This window comes from Triturus cristatus, chromosome 3_1 (assembly GCF_964204655.1).
Source record: "Triturus cristatus chromosome 3_1, aTriCri1.1, whole genome shotgun sequence".
Taxonomy (NCBI): domain Eukaryota; kingdom Metazoa; phylum Chordata; class Amphibia; order Caudata; family Salamandridae; genus Triturus; species Triturus cristatus.
The window spans coordinates 354,469,005-354,484,940 of NC_140583.1; the positions used below are offsets into that span (position 1 = coordinate 354,469,005).

General features: G+C 49.9%; 1 protein-coding gene across 1 annotated transcript in view; it reads right to left on the reverse strand.

The window, feature by feature from the left end:
* Positions 1–15,936, reverse strand: part of MTMR10 (myotubularin related protein 10) — a 436,359-nt gene that overhangs the window by 274,368 nt on the left and 146,055 nt on the right. The window contains exon 3 of the mRNA XM_085644093.1: positions 3,685–3,821. Coding sequence (XP_085500219.1) covers positions 3,685–3,821 — 137 coding nt within the window. The remainder of the gene's footprint in view (positions 1–3,684; positions 3,822–15,936) is intronic.

Here is a 15,936-nt window from a genome sequence, read left to right on the forward strand (position 1 = left end):
GCTTCAGGGTTCGAAGGGCGGAATCCCGGACCTCATCACGCCACCATTTCTGCAGCGCCGGCACACTTCCTCCACCGCCAATCCTCCTCCAATATTCACACCGCAGCACAAATTACTTCGCCAGAGAGGCCACGGAGCCAGCAAGACAGTCCCACCAAGTTTGACGGCAGATGGCTCAGCAGGGAAAGGATAAATGCAGGATATCGTTCGGCGGCCAGCAGAGCAACACTACAGTGCGGCCATCTTGCCGAGCACCAAGCCACGCCCCCTCAATGGTTAGCAGAGTTTAGCTATTCTTACTTAATCACTCTAGCCATACTTAGGTGCCACAATTAGTTCTCAGTCAGTGCTGAAGATTCGTTTTCAACTAAGATATTCTGGGATAAATGGCACCATATTATAAAGTTAAAAACTGTACTTGTCCTATGTCATCAAAGATCAGTGACAATTCAAGTTTTTACAGCTGGACACTCTGTACATATTTCTTCATGGACACCTTATGGTTGTGCTGGAAAATGTTCATACACCTCTCAAGAGAAAGGCTGGGACCCGCACAGTTGAAAACCATGGCTTCAGATTTCACTCAAATGATCCAGTGGGCACAGGAGTCCAACGAGTATAACAGTGCTGCAGTGGTGGACGCCAGCATTGCAGGTGCCTTGAGCAGGTTTTCATATTGGTCATTCTAATAGGGGAACCAGCTGACTGGTTCCTCAAGTGTTCTCACAATGTCACGGTTTAAAATGATCTTCATGAAATGGACACAACTGTGTGTGGTTGTTGAGAAGCCAAACAAAGCTTTGCTGAAGACACTGGCCTTTCTTCCTCAGTTTTCTAGCAGGGAAAATAAGATAGTAATTCTGAATTTTGAGTAATGTAGTATGATCTTTACTTACACGAAAACCAAGTTGCCTGCAAGCTTCCTTGATTTTGACTCTACTAGAAGACTTTTTGAGGACAGTAATGTCAAATGCAATCTCAGTCAAGGCATCCTCCCCTCATGTCCCATCTCCCCTCACAACAGAGAAATAAAAAACAGTTTGTCTGGTTAATTATTCTGACAGAGGACAGGTTTATAGCTTCATTGCAGTCAGAGATTGATGCGTAAATTATAGACCGATAAAAATGCAACATCTGTACATACCAGATTCTGTCTTTCTTTATGAAAACAGTCAAACTTCCTATAATATACCTGTACTACTCTGGCTCCTCTCGCAGTTAGATATGCAGATTAAATTTGATACTGGATGTAGGAAAGTGGCTCTGTATATACTGTTCCCAAACAGGTACAGTGTGTACAGAGTCCACAGTCCCCAGAGGTTTGGCAGAGGCTAAAGTTAGATATAACCTTACTCTCTAAAGTGGTAGCTTGGTCGAGCAGTAAGGCAGTATCAGAGGACAGTGTAAAGCATTTGTTGTACACACTCAGTCAGCAAATGGTCTCACACACTCAAGAAGTGAACTGTAGGCCAATGGTTTGGATATAAAAATATATGGTTGTTTTATTTTAGAACCAATAGGTATCAAAATATACTTTCTCAGAATGAGATGCTTTAGTTAAATACTTTGCAAGAGGCAATTGACTTGAAATGCAATAGTTACAGTTTGTTGTAATAGGCAACACAATTTCAAACACAATAATACATTGAGCTCAATGGGAATTTTAAGTTTTATACAATTGATTACTTTCAGGATTACTTTTCTAACTACAGGACTGGACCCTAGATTCAGTCCTGGGACAGTTCTTGGAAACAAGTGAGTAAATATGTTTTAGTTACTGTTGTGCTTTTTAAGCAATATTTTGCTATTTTAAAAGTTGACACTTAAAAAACTTTTTCTGATCAAATTACCAATGTTATCCTATGGAAGGAAATTCACTTAGCAGGTAAGTGGGGTTATGGTTACTTTTTCTAGGTCAGTGTTGGATCCTGGATCCAGCACTAGTGTACCACCTGTAAGCAGTTGAGAAACTGCGTTCAAGTTATACAGGCGATTTTTAAAGAATAAGTTTGCAAAATCAAAACTTAGAAGAAATTTCACAGAAAAACAGTCAATGGATTCCTATGGGAGAAAATTCGAGTTACGGGTAAAGTATGTTCTCGTTACTTTTGTAATCCAGTGCTGGGCTACTAGGCTCAGTACTGGGACATCTATCTAAAACAGGTAAGTAATTAAGTTTTCACAGTTGGTACGATTTTTAAAGAATATTTGTAATTTGCAAAAATCTACACATAGAAGAAATTTCACAGAAAACCAGTCAATGGTTTCCTACGTGAGAAAATTGAGTTAGTGGTAAGTACGGTCGTAAGTGCTTTTCAGGGTCAGTGCTGGGCACCAAGATCCAGCACTGGGATCTCTCCTAATAGCAGGTGAGTATTTCCTTTTTCGTTACTCGGTTGATTTTAGGTGAATATTTTAAAGTTTAGAAACTCCACACTTAGAAGAAATTTCAAGAGAAACCAGTCAATGTTACCCTATGGAAGAAAAGTGGGTTATCAGCTTTTGGGTAAGTACTCGACTGGCAGAGTTAAGGTTCTGGGCATAGACTCGGGGGTCTCCCAGGGTCAGGTAAGTACAGTTGTTATACCCTCAGCGGCACAGGGGCAGCCGGGTGCAGAGTGAGCTAGGACCAAAGATATCCTTGGTTGGTGGCTGCTGACTAGCAGGCCACGCGGCTGTGGGAGCTGGACTACTGGTCACTTGCTCAGGGCAAATAGGGAAGTAGGTAGGAGTAGAAGTTGCACTGCCAGGGCCACTCGGGCGGCTGGGTGCAGGGTGCTTTTGAGCCTTCGGGCGCTCAATGAATTGCAAAGGAAAAGCTCAAGGATGAAAAAAGGCTGCAAGCTCGGTGACGAAGATTCTTCAGGTGTGCCCACCACTTCGAGAGGTAAGTTGGGTGGTTGGAGAATAGGTAGGTACCCAGGAGTCGGGCACAGGGGGCCGCAGTGCGCTGGGTGCAGGGGCGCCTTTTGGTGTCGAGCTTACCCTCTTGTTGATCGCTGTAGGGGGGTCCCTGATTCTGAGGCTACAGGCCTCGTCAGGAGCGTTGAGGTGGGTCCTTGGGTACCGGATTCGGGGTCACAGTCGCCGGGAGGACGTCCTCGGGGTCTTTGTCCACTCCAGCACAGCCCAGGCATGGCGGGTGAGGAGTGTGCAGGGTTCGCGGTTCTGGGCTGGTGTTAGGGGTTAGATACTTGCTTTGAGCAGAGCCACTGCTCGTGGGAGTCCCAGGTGCTCAGAGTCACAAGGTAGCCAGGTCCTCCGGGGTTTGTGAGTTGCTGGCCACAGGAGGTGCCGGGATTTAGCAGGAGCAGGTTCGAGGGTTGACACAATAGTGGAGGCATATCAGGAAGAAGGGATTGAAGTATTGCTTACCATGCAAGAATTCGTGGGAGGCGAGGGGGGGGGAGGATTAGTGATTACAAATTTAACAAGAATACCTTACAATATGTAGCTGAATATATTTACACATTGTAGTAAAATGAAAAAGGAGAATCTTAAGAATAGAAATGTCTGTTTAGACAATGTTACATTATAATGCAAGTACACTTTCTTGAACTAAAAACTCTTCATTTAAGCAGGTTTAAATGCGAGACTTCTTTTCTGCAGTGGAAATGCCAGTAAACGGTGAACTTTCAAAAGACTTGCAATATGAGCAGAAGTATTAGAATAATAATACTGGACCTGTAGTGGCATCGGATCATCCGTAATGAAGGAAAGCTTGAAGTTAGTGCAGACCAGCTTGCCCCACAGGTCATATTGACTGGTGTCCGTTGCTATACATTTCCTCACGAAGTTGACTTCATTTACCACAATTTCTCCTGCATAATGATAAAATGAAATTGTCACCGTCCAAAAGAAATAGAAACAACAACAATGGACTGGAGTATACCAAAAAGCTTTTTGCTTCCCATTCTGAAGGTTCAGGGAGCATATGGTGTAGGAAGATGCCCTCCCTGATAGTGGTTGGTTGGAGGTGTGGATCATAGTGAAGTGTGAGGAGGAAAATGTTACTGAGCAAACAAAAGCAATAACTTATCCAAAGAACTTCATATAACAAAAGCAATATGTCTACAAATGTGCAAAAGACAAAAGTTGTGTTGGGATGCACACCTTATTCTTTCATCATAATCCAAGTTACTCCTCATTTTTTTCTCCGTCAACATATGCGTGCTCATTGGCTCGATGACATGCCCTCAAGTCACTTGAGTAAACAACTATAGTAGGGTGGGGTGACTTCACATCCCAAGCCAATCGCACTGCTGGGGCAACTCTGCCACATTATTTGAAAATTATTCCTTTATTTTGACTTAGTTTACACCATACATTCATTTCTTCTGACTTCACTTTCATATTTTTCATCAAATTTAAACACTCCACACGCGGGATGATTCGCAATTTCCCAAGCTTCTCATGCTCACGTTGTGCCTCTCCAGGCCTCTTTCAAGAACACGACAAATGCGAAAGGTTCGTCTAAGCAGTGTTTATTAAAAGACCCAATGCATTTCAGGCTTAAAAAGCCCTTTGTCAGGGGTAACTGTAAACAACAATAAATTACAATAAGACTGTGAACATTTACATAATCTCCATGTTTACACATATTACTTAATCTTACATCGCTATGTCATATCAAATGAACCCCATATTTTACAAATTCGCTCGTGTTACCACTCTGAGAACCTTCACGGGTTATTCAAATCCTTAACCCCTTTACTTATGGCTAACCATTCCTACTATTTCAAACACATATCTTCTCTTCCCAATATAAGTACTTTCACTATTTGTCAAACACCTGGTCACCCATGCTTATGGCCAAGCCATTCCCACTATTCAAACAAACTCTTTCTCTTTTGTCTGGTCACTATTCCACTCCGTACTGTCCTGGTTTTTTAATCTCCCACCCACTAGTCTTACACCTTCACTGAAAATTCATCACCATCTCGCCCCTCATTTAATTCACATTCTCTAAACACCATTCACCTTCCCTCTCCCACATTCACAATTCCACCTTCCCGAAATCCTCTGACTTTCCTCTTTTATACATCATCCATCCTCACTTATATAAACACACTTGTTTGTTACCATCCCCCCCCACTCATTCCCTATTGCATTAACACAACTTGCGATTCACAAACAATTGTCCCCACTACATTTCTCGTACCTGCACGACTTTTAAAACCGGTCTGTTCCCATCTCCTTTCCAAACAAAATGACTCGCTGTTTCCTCCCTATCTAATATACCTAAACAACCCGCTTAAGCTCCTCCCTAATTGGATACACGTGATGGTCCTTCTACCTGCGATTTTTTGCGCCATCATGTTACTTTTGTTTAAAACATCTTCATTTCCCACAATGCAATATACACGAGTTCCAAAAAAACTGCATCAACGAAATTACAACAGTCACTTTCCATGATGTATTCCTACCCCAATATGACGCTAATGATTAAAAAACTTGATTTTATTGTTAAATGTCACTGTCTTAGGATTCAAGTTTATACCAACTAAACACCAGCTAATTAGAAGGACCAAGTGGTGTGAAGTCGCTCCACCCTGCTACAATGTGCAAAAGCCATGAATCAGACCAGTACTTCATAGTTTATTAATGTTAGGTACAAAAATATCTTTATGTAGATTCTTTTTTTAAGATCGTCAATAATAGTACATGTAGTTATATAGTTATATGTACATGGTTCGTGAGCACCCACATTAAGGAGCAAACAAAGCAAATATTAAATCTAGTACAGCACAAAAACACTAAACACATAATACATCACAATACAATAACAAAAACATCCATCAAGTGACCAATACATTACAGTAATCACATAAAATACATTAGAAAAAATTACAAAGAATAAAGATTGTTGCTTATTATGCTAATTTTTGTAGTGTAATGAGTATTGTATCATATGAACGGAGATGCGCATCTCTGTTTATATGATACAAGTTCTTTGGAGAAGTTATTGCTTTTGTTTGCTATGTTCAACTTCCCTGCCCACTTCTCCAAACATATCCAGTTAAGTCAGGGATCCTCTTTGAACTCTTGAGGAAAATGTTACTTACCCTATAAGCATGTTTGTGGCATACAGTGCTATAGATACTGTGCATACTACTGCCATGTATTGTTGGGCCCGGATGTATGCAAATTGTTTTCCTTCGAAGAAGTCTTACGAGTCATGAGATACCGTGACTCCTCCTCTTAGTAATAATGAGTACAGTTATTGACTCCATTGTTAGATTGTTTGGAATGGATGGAATGTGTAGTGTAGCAATATATATGTTAGAAGGTGACCCCAGAGGAGTCAGGGAGGTTACCTGAACACCCCGAGACCTATCCTCGGGGTATCGTAGCCGGGCACTGGCGGGAGACTCCTCAGGGGGAAGAGTCTCGTATCTAGGATCGCACACACGGCACCACACGACAAAGAGACACCACACGGTAGGTTCTTGGGAACAGATCTTTATCTATTCAGCTACGTCAGATCTTTATGACCCCCAAGGTAGATATGTACAAAATAGAGCACGGGCTCAGAGAGTCTCGGTAGGGAAGGGGGTAGCGGGACAGTCTTTGGGGGATCCGGATAGATGCAGGGGCGTACCCAACGCACAGCTCACAATCCTCGAGCCGGGGGATACGCTGTGGTCCAGCCGGACCAGAGGAGTCTTTAGAAGCCGCGAGTCACTCAGCGGTGCTCAAGCACAAGTTCGGAGGTCTTACGATCTTCAGGGGAGCCGCGAGTCACTCAGCAGAGCTCAAGCAAAAGTTCGGAGGTCTTACGATCTTCAGGGGAGCCGCGAGTCACTCAGCAGGGCTCAAGCACAAGTTCGGAGGTCTTACGATCTTCAGGGGAGCCGCGAGTCACTCAGCAGGGCTCAAGCACAAGTTCGGAGGTCTAACGATCTTCAGGGGAGCCGCGAGTCACTCAGCAGGGCTCAGAGGTTCCAAGGTTGCAAGGGAGCCGCGACCACGTCAGCAGGGCTCTCGTCGTTCCAGAGTCGAATCTGCCAGATAGCCCCAGAGCACCCCTTGTTATAGGTCAGCTCCTCTTTGATGTCCGGGGTCCGTGTGGGCAGGGGTCTTAGCGCCTGGGGGCCGCTCGTTGGAGTTTCCTGCCCTGTTGTCCTTTGATCCTTTCAGGGCCGGGTCGGGAGGAGTCCCAGACACCCAGCAGGCATGGAGCCAGCCCTCAGGGAGGCCAGAGGGCCGATCGAAACCCATCTCCCGAGGGGAGGCCAGAGGTGTGATGGAAACTGCTCCTCCCTCTCTCACTCTATGGGAGCGCGATGTTCCCCAGCCGGGGTGGCGCCTCTAGGCCTGGGTTGTGCTGGGGCCGGGCGGCCATCGTAGGTGCATGAAGTGGGCACGCAGGCCCGGTGGTGCTGGGAAGATGGAAGGCACAGACAGGGAAGTCCGGGTCGGGTGTGTGTGGGTCCTGGTGGACAGGACCGGCTAGGCCGTGTACTGAGGGACTGAATGAGGTGTACGGGTCAGGGGGTGTGGCCAGGGGTCAGGGATGGCCATGCCACAAGGCCGGGTCTAACACGCGTCCCCCCCCAGCTGAAAGCCGGAGAGAACTACCCATCTTCTTGGGGGTTCTCTTCGCTGAGGCGGAAGAACCGGGAGAGGCCGTCAGCGTTGGCGTGGTCAGTACCAGGGCGGTGCTCTATGGTGAAATCCATCCCCTGGAGGGAGATTGACCACCGCAATAGTTTGGGGTTTTCCCCTCGTATCTGCATGAGCCATCGCAGGGGGCGATGGTCGGTTTGGACTTTGAAATGGGTGCTGAACAGATAGGGTCGTAGTTTGAGGGCCCAGACTACGGCGAACGCCTGGCGTTCAATGGTGCTCCACTTTTGTTCTCTGGGTAACAGCCTTCGGCTGAGGAAGGCTACGGGCTGGTCTAGGCCTTGGTCATTCACCTGTGACAGGACTGCCCCAATGCCATGCTCGGAGGCATCAGTTTGTACCACAAACTCCTTGGAGTAGTCGGGGGCCTGGAGCACGGGGGCAGTACACATGGCCGCTTTCAGGGCATCGAACGCCTTTTGGCAGGCAGAGGTCCACTGCACCTTCTTGGGCTGTTTCTTGGACGTGAGTTCCGTGAGGGGACCGACAAGGCTGCCGTACCCCCGGATGAATCTTCGGTAGTAGCCGGTGAGGCCCAAAAAGGCTCGGACCTCCGTTTGGGTAGTGGGTGGTTCCCAGGCTAGGATGGCGTCGATCTTAGGATGCAGAGGGGCGACCTGCCCGCTTCCGACCTGGTGCCCTAGGTAGACCACTGAACCTTGCCCAATCTGACATTTGCTGGCTTTTACTGTGAGACCGGCCTGGCGCAGGGCCGTTAGCACCCTTCGGAGGTGCTGGAGGTGCTCACTCCATTCGGAACTGAAAACCGCGATATCGTCGAGATATGCGGCGCTGAACTTTTCCAGCCCGGCCAGGACTCTATTTACCAGTCGCTGGAAGGTGGCCGGGGCATTTTTCATCCCGAAGGGCATCACGCGGAAGCGATAGTGCCCATCCGGGGTGGAGAAGGCGGACCGCTCCTTCTGTGAGCGCAATTTGCCAGTACCCGCAGGTTAGATCGAATGTGCTGAGGAAATGAGCCGACCCGAGGCGGTCAATGAGCTCGTCTGCTCGGGGAATGGGGTGAGCGTCGGCTCGGGTGACTTCATTGAGTCCCCGGTAGTCCACACAGGATCGGAGTTCTGGGGCGACACCGGGGGCTGCTGCTTTCGGGACCAGTACCACGGGGCTGTCCCAGGGGCTGTCTGAGGGTTCGATCACCCCCAAGGTCAACATCTTCGAGACCTCGGCCTGGATGCAGGACCGGACTCGATCAGGTACTCGGTAGGCTCGTTGCTTCACCGGCGGGCTGTCTCCGGTGTCCACGTCATGGACACACCAGTCTGTGACTTTGGGGACGAGAGAGAATAAGTCAGGGAATTGCCCTAAGAGCTGGCAGCAGTCTTCGCGTTGCTGGGAAGTGAGGGATGGAGAGAGGTTCACTCCTTCCACTGAGCCATCCTTCTCCTCGGTACACAGGAGGTCAGGGAGGGGATCTGACTCCTCCTCGGCCCGTCATCGGTGGCCAGCAGCAGACTCAGCTCCGTCCGCACGAAGTGGGGCTTGAGGCGGTTCACGTGAAGGACCCGAAGGGGGTCCCGAGGGGACTGGACGTCCACCAAGTACGTGACCTGGCTCTTCCGCTCAACGACTTTGAAGGGCCCGGTCCATTTATCCTGGAGGGCGCAAGGTTTCACGGGGGCCATGACCCATACCTGCAGCCCCGGCTAGAACTCGACCAGAGTGGCATTCTGGTCGTACCAGCGTTTCATTTCTTCTTGGCTCGCCTCCAGGTTGGCCTCGGCCATTTCTCGAAACTTCCTAGTCTGGTTTCGGAGTGTCAGAACGTATCGGAACACATCTCGGGGGGGGGGGGGGGCCTCGTGGGGGCTGCCTCCCACCCTTCCTTGACCAAGCTCAGGGGCCCCCGGACGGGGTGCCCGTAGAGTAACTCAAAGGGGCTGAACCCCAGGGATTTCTGGGGGACTTCCCGGTAGGCGAACAAAAGGCAGGGGAGCAGGACGTCCCACTTGCGCCGGAGGGGCTCTTCCAGGCCCGCGATCATCCCCTTCAGAGTCCGGTTAAACCGCTCTACTAGGCCATTCCCTTGGGGGTGGTACGGTGTGGTGAACTTATAGGACACTCCACATTGTTGCCCCAGGGACGTCATGTACTTAGAGATAAAGTTTGTCCCGCGGTCGCTTACGAGCTCGCGGGGAAAACCCACACGGGAAAAGATCCCCATCAACGCCCGGCCCACCACGGGGGCGGTGATGGTGCGTAGGGGGATGGCCTCAGGGTATCGGGTGGCATGGTCCACTAGGACGAGGATGAAACGGTGACCTTGGGAGGTCGGGGGGTCCAGCGGCCCCACGATGTCGATCCCGACCCGTTCGAACGGGGTATTGACGACAGGGAAGGGTTGGAGGGGAGCCTTGCGCTTTCCTCCACTTTTCCCACTAGCCTGGCACGTGGGACAGGACTTGCAGTGGGTTTCTACATCTGCTTTCATTTTCGGCCAGTAAAAGTGAGTCACTAGGCGACTGTATGTTTTGTCTTGGCCCAGGTGGCCTGCGAGGGGGACATCGTGGGCCAAGCCCAGGAGGAAGTCACAGAAGCGTAGGGGTACCACCAGCACCCGGGCTGATCCTAGCTCCACCGATTTCTGCTCACTGTACAAAAGGTCATTTTCCCAATATAGCCGGTGTGTTCCAGATTGGTCGCCCGCGGCTTGGGCCTCTGCTTGCTGCCGGGGTCCGACCAGGGAGGGACAGGAAGCTTGCTCTTGGCAGAACTCCTCTCGGGAGGGGCCCCCCTCGTGGCGCCACTGGGCCAACTCAGGCAGAACGCTTAACTCCGTGATCTGTGCGGGGTCGGACGGTAGGGGTTAGTCGTTAGCGACAGATTCTCCACGTGGGGAGATGGGGGGGGGACCTCGGCTGGGACAATCCTGTCCTCGTTGGCAGGTGCGTCCTCGACTTCCCCAAGGGGGGGCAGTCGGGCCACCATAGATCGGGTGGTGGCGCACACCCACTCGGGGAGACCCATCATCCCTAGGTGGGCCTTGCGCTCGACTTGCTGCCAGGGGGAACTTTCCAGGTCGTTTCCCAGGAGACAATCAACCGGCTGAGAGATTATTACGGCTACTTTCAATTTACCGACCACTCCACCCCATTCAAAAGGCACCAGGGCTACCTGACAGAGACTCTCCGTGTTGTCAGCTGCAATTACAGGGCAAAATACATTGGGGAGGATCTGGTCTTTGTGGACTAAGTGGCTGAGGACACCGGTGATGCTCGCCCCGGTGTCACGAAGGGCCTCTACCTGTTGGCCATTGATTGTCACTAGCTGCCCATATTTCTTCGTGTTGGAGGGCAGGAGGCACCCAGGGACCATTTCTCTGTCTCCTAATGATACCAAGGCCATGGCGGCGGGTTCCCATTCTACAGTCTCCTCAATCTCCTCCCCTAGGGCTACGTTGGCTATCTGTCTGGCGGGGGGGGTTGTAGTCGGGACGCACAGGGCTATGGGGCATTCGGGGTCATTGGCGTAATGCCCGGGCTTCTGGCAACGGAAACAAGTGATGGTCACCCGGTGCCCCCATCTCACGGGTGGACCGGATACAGCTGGTGGGGGTGCCGGGAAGTGCGGAGGTTGGCTTTTTGGGGGACTGGACTGGGATTCCCCCTGTCCTCCCTGGTTCCCCTCCCCTCTCTGGTGGGGTGGTCCCTGACTGGCTCGGGGGTATTCTCCTACAGGGCCCCGGGAGACCCGGGTGTTGGTCCAGCGATCCGCCTCGACAGCCAGCTTCCTCGGATCCGTGAGCTTGCTGTCGAGTAGATGCTGGCGTAGCTCCACAAAGCAGTTCGCCGCCAGGTGTTCCCATAACATGAGGTCGGATAGTTCGTCCAGGGTGGTTACTTTGCTGCCCTTAATCCACCCGTCGAATGCACGGCTGAAAAAGTTCACATACTCCACCCACGTGGTGCCGGGGATCTTCTTGCAGTCCCGGAACCGCTGGCGGTACATCTCCGGGGTGAGGCCGTACCTTGTGAGGAGGGCCTCCTTCATGTGGCTGTAGGAGGTCTGCATGGAGGATGGTAGGTCGAGCAGGGTGTCTCTCCCCTCGCTCAAAAATCGGCCCCACAACCCGGCCCCCCAATCTTTCTGCGGGACTCGGTGGGAGGTCATGGCGACCTCGTAAGCCTTGAACCATTGTTGGATGTCATCGTTCTTGTAGTATTCCTTGACCACATCTTTGGGGATGTGGACCTTCTGTTCCGCCTGTGGTGGCGCCCCCCGGTTCTCCGGGGGTCGATTTTCTTCGCTCCTTGACTTGAGCTCGATTTCTTTCAAGCTTCGTTCGTGCTCAAGTTGAAGTCTTCTTTCTTCGTGCTCCCGTTGGAGTTTCTTCTCTTCCAGTTCACCTTGTACTCGCATCTGTTCCACTGCTAGCTTTTTCTCAGCTAATTTCAACTCGCCCTCAATTTTTTGTTTGGCCAGTTCGTGTTCGTGATTACGACTTCTCTCTCTGTCTGCGAGTTCTTCCGGGGATAGACCCCCGTCTGGTACGAAGCTTCGTACCTGGTTGCTGCTGCTTTCTCTTGGGGAGAGTCCAGCTTCTTCGTGGAGCTCCACCGCTCCTTCTGGGCGAGGGGCTCCGGATTCCACCCAAGCTTTCAGTGCCTTCTGCATATCTTCTTTGGTGTTGAGACCAGTGGTAGCGATTTTTAGTTCTTTGCAGAATTGCTTCAGTTCTTTGTGCGTGTACTCCTCCAGTTGTTTCGCCTGGAACACAGCACTCGCGTTGGTTTCTGTGAGGCTCATGGCGTTTTCTTCTGCCGTTTTCGCCGATGGTGCGTCTGCTGCTTATGGTACGATCTCTAGATGATGGGCCCGAATCCCGTCGCTTGCCACCAATGTTAGAAGGTGACCCCAGAGGAGTCAGGGAGGTTACCTGAACACCCTGAGACCTATCCTCGGGGTATCGTAGCCGGGCACTGGCAGGAGACTCCTCAGGGGGAAGAGTCTCGTATCTAGGATCGCACACACGGCACCACATGACAAAGAGACACCACACGGTAGGTTCTTGGGAACAGATCTTTATCTATTCAGCTACATCAGACCTTTATGATCCCCAAGGTAGATATGTACAAAATAGAGCACGGGCTCAGAGAGTCTCGGTAGGGAAGGGGGTAGCGGGACAGTCTTTGGGGGATCCGGATAGATGCAGGGGCGTACCCAACGCACAGCTCACAATCCTCGAGCCGGGGGATACGCTGTGGTCCAGCCGGACCAGAGGAGTTTTTAGAAGCCGCAAGTCACTCAGCTGGGCTCAAGCACAAGTTCGGAGGTCTTATGATCTTCAGGGGAGCCGCGAGTCACTCAGCAGGGCTCAAGCACAAGTTCGGAGGTCTTACGATCTTCAGGGGAGCCGCGAGTCACTCAGCAGGGCTCAAGCACAAGTTCGGAGGTCTTACGATCTTCAGGGGAGCCGCAAGTCACTCAGCAGGGCTCAGAGGTTCCAAGGTTGGAAGGGAGCCGCGACCACGTCAGCAGGGCTCTCGTCGTTCCAGAGTCGAATCTGCCAGATAGCCCCAGAGCACCCCTTGTTATAGGTCAGCTCCTCTTTGATGTCCGGGGTCCGTGTGGGCAGGGGTCTTAGCGCCTGGGGGCCGCTCGTTGGAGTTCCCTGCCCTGTTGTCCTTTGATCCTTTCAGGGCCGTGTCGGGATTAGTCCCAGACACCCAGCAGGCGTGGAGCCAGCCCTCAGGGAGGCCAGAGGGCCGATCGAAACCCATCTCCCGAGGGGAGGCCAGAGGTGTGATGGAAATTGCTCCTCCCTCTCTCACTCTATGGGAGCGCGATGTTCCCCAGCCGGGGTGGCGCCTCTAGGCCTGGGTTGTGCTGGGGCCGGGCGGCCATCCTAGGTGCATGAAGTGGGCACACGGGCCCGGTGGTGCTGGGAAGATGGAACGCACAGACAGGGAAGTCCGGGTCGGGTGTGTGTGGGTCCTGGTGGACAGGACCGGCTAGGCCGTGTACGGAGGGACTGAATGAGGTGTACGGGTCAGGGGATGTGGCCAGGGGTCAGGGATGGCCATGCCACAAGGCCGGGTCTAACAATATATATATAGAGAGATGTCCATGCTTAAGAGGAAGTAGAGATAGGAAAACATACTTCAACGGACACTGGCATCTGGGAAAGGGGGTGGGCGCTTTTGAATCTACAGCACTACAAGCCACGAACAGATGCTTACAGGGTAAGTAACATTTTCCATTCGAGACATGTGTGGCTAAAGATACATATGCTGTGCATGGACTGTAAAGCAGTCCTGCCTTTTTTTTCTGCTGTCATAGCCACTGTGCACACTACCCATTTTACCTTTTCATTGTTTGTCCCTGCCACTGTTTTTACATTTCTGCCATAAGCCATTTTGCCACTTTACTGTCATCATCTGTTTTTTGTGCTACTGTTCTCTGCCTTAGCTGTTTTGGTTCCCTACTATCTGCTATTTTTGTGCTGCTCTCTCTGCCTTACTTATGTATGTTGTGCCTCTCTCTGTGCATTAATTGTTTACTATTTCACGGTCCTCTATCTGCTTTTGCCTCCGTGTGACATTTCCCCACCCTTATCTGCTACCCCCTCGTGCCCCTCCCTTCTTTACCTGCTCCTTGCACTCCCAGTTTCCTGCGCCCTTCCCAGCCTAAGCTAACCTTGCCCTGCGCTCCTCCCCTCTCCCTGGACCAACTTCATTTTAGCAGCTGCTCGGCCCCCTAGGACCTACCTGTGTCTGGTTCTCAGACTAGACAAGGCCCTTGCGGACCCTAATCCTGTGGATTTAGGCACCCAACTCGCTACTTTTACTCTCTCTTTCGCTCATTCAGGTTCGTCTATTTTGCCATGTCATTGCTTTTTTTTGCCACAGTTTGTTTCTTTGCCAATTTTGCCTGAGTCTGTTTTTGCCTTTTCAGCGTTGTTACTACCTCTATTTGTTTTCTAGCACTTCTCCCACTATCTGTTTTGCCTTGTCATTGTTTTTAACTACCACGGATTGCTTTTTCCATTCCTGCCATTGTCAGTTTTACTACATTACCGCCATCATCTCCATATGTTTTTTTGAGCATTATTCTTTGCCCTTGCTGTTTTGGTGGCCTTCTATTTCACTTTTTAGGTCTCGCCTACGCAGCGCGCATGTGCTGCGTAGGAAGACCTTTAGCAATCGATTAAGTTTGTGTCCCGAAAACATGCACGCGTTGCATTGCTTTTAATGGCAACGCGTGCACATTTGGTGATTCACTTGCGCGAGCAAGCTTTAAAACCATCTGGTTTTAATTAACACATGGTTCCTGCTCGCTCCCGCAAGGGAAACAGGCGCAGGCCCCCTCCTCTCTCCCCTCCCCCTGCTGCCTCCTCCTCTCCTTCTAAACTAGTTTTTTTTCTTTTTTGCTTTCAGTGCGAGGCGCGCTGTAAAGTATACTCCGGTAACTCTGAGTAGCTTTGTAGTAACTTTATTGGCAACTCTGCATATCACGTAACTACGTGTGCAACCTCTCCCAGTAACATTCAAAGATAAACGATTCCCCTAAGAACTCCCATACCCTTTCATTCTATCTTACCTCACAGTGATGTAAGATACACTCCAAACATGGAATGCAGCAACACCACACATCCCCTTCCTGTATATAATGGTCACAATGAGACAGGGATAACTATATACAATGTATATTAAAAATAACAATACAATAAAAATTAACAGCACAAAATCTCTGAGTTTGTAAAGGGTGTGAATTACTCTTCCCATTTTCCCCAATCTCCTTGAACCAGTTTCCACTTGTTCCTGTATGTCTGCAGATGTGTCCAAGGCTTCCTGCTCACCCACTGTTTCTTCTAGTTCTATTCCATCCTCAACCTCATTCTCCCACAACCAATCATCAAAAATAGGAGATCTCCCAAGATCATCCTCTTGAGCTTTTTCAATGTTTTTGCATTTAGCAATACGGCTCATGTGCCAGACACAATTGTCACTTAATCTTGCTGTTTTCTTCAAGCATTCTACAACTTTTAGGGGTGCAGAAAATATACTTTCCCCTTTAGGTACCTTTCCCCATTTCTTTGTTTAGACCCAATCCCCCACTTTAAATCTTCCATCTTTGTAGCATTCTTTTTATCAAAATCCATTTTGTACACTAGTTGTTCTTTAATAATGTTCTCCTTGACTACTTTAGGTGACCATTCCACATGCTTTGTACTGTCCATTCATCCCATGTTATCTTTTGTGAATGGTTCTCTTCCAGAACAAAAGGACTAAATCCTATGAGAGATGGTGTTAAACGATAACCCCACAAATTGTTTTTTTATTTCTA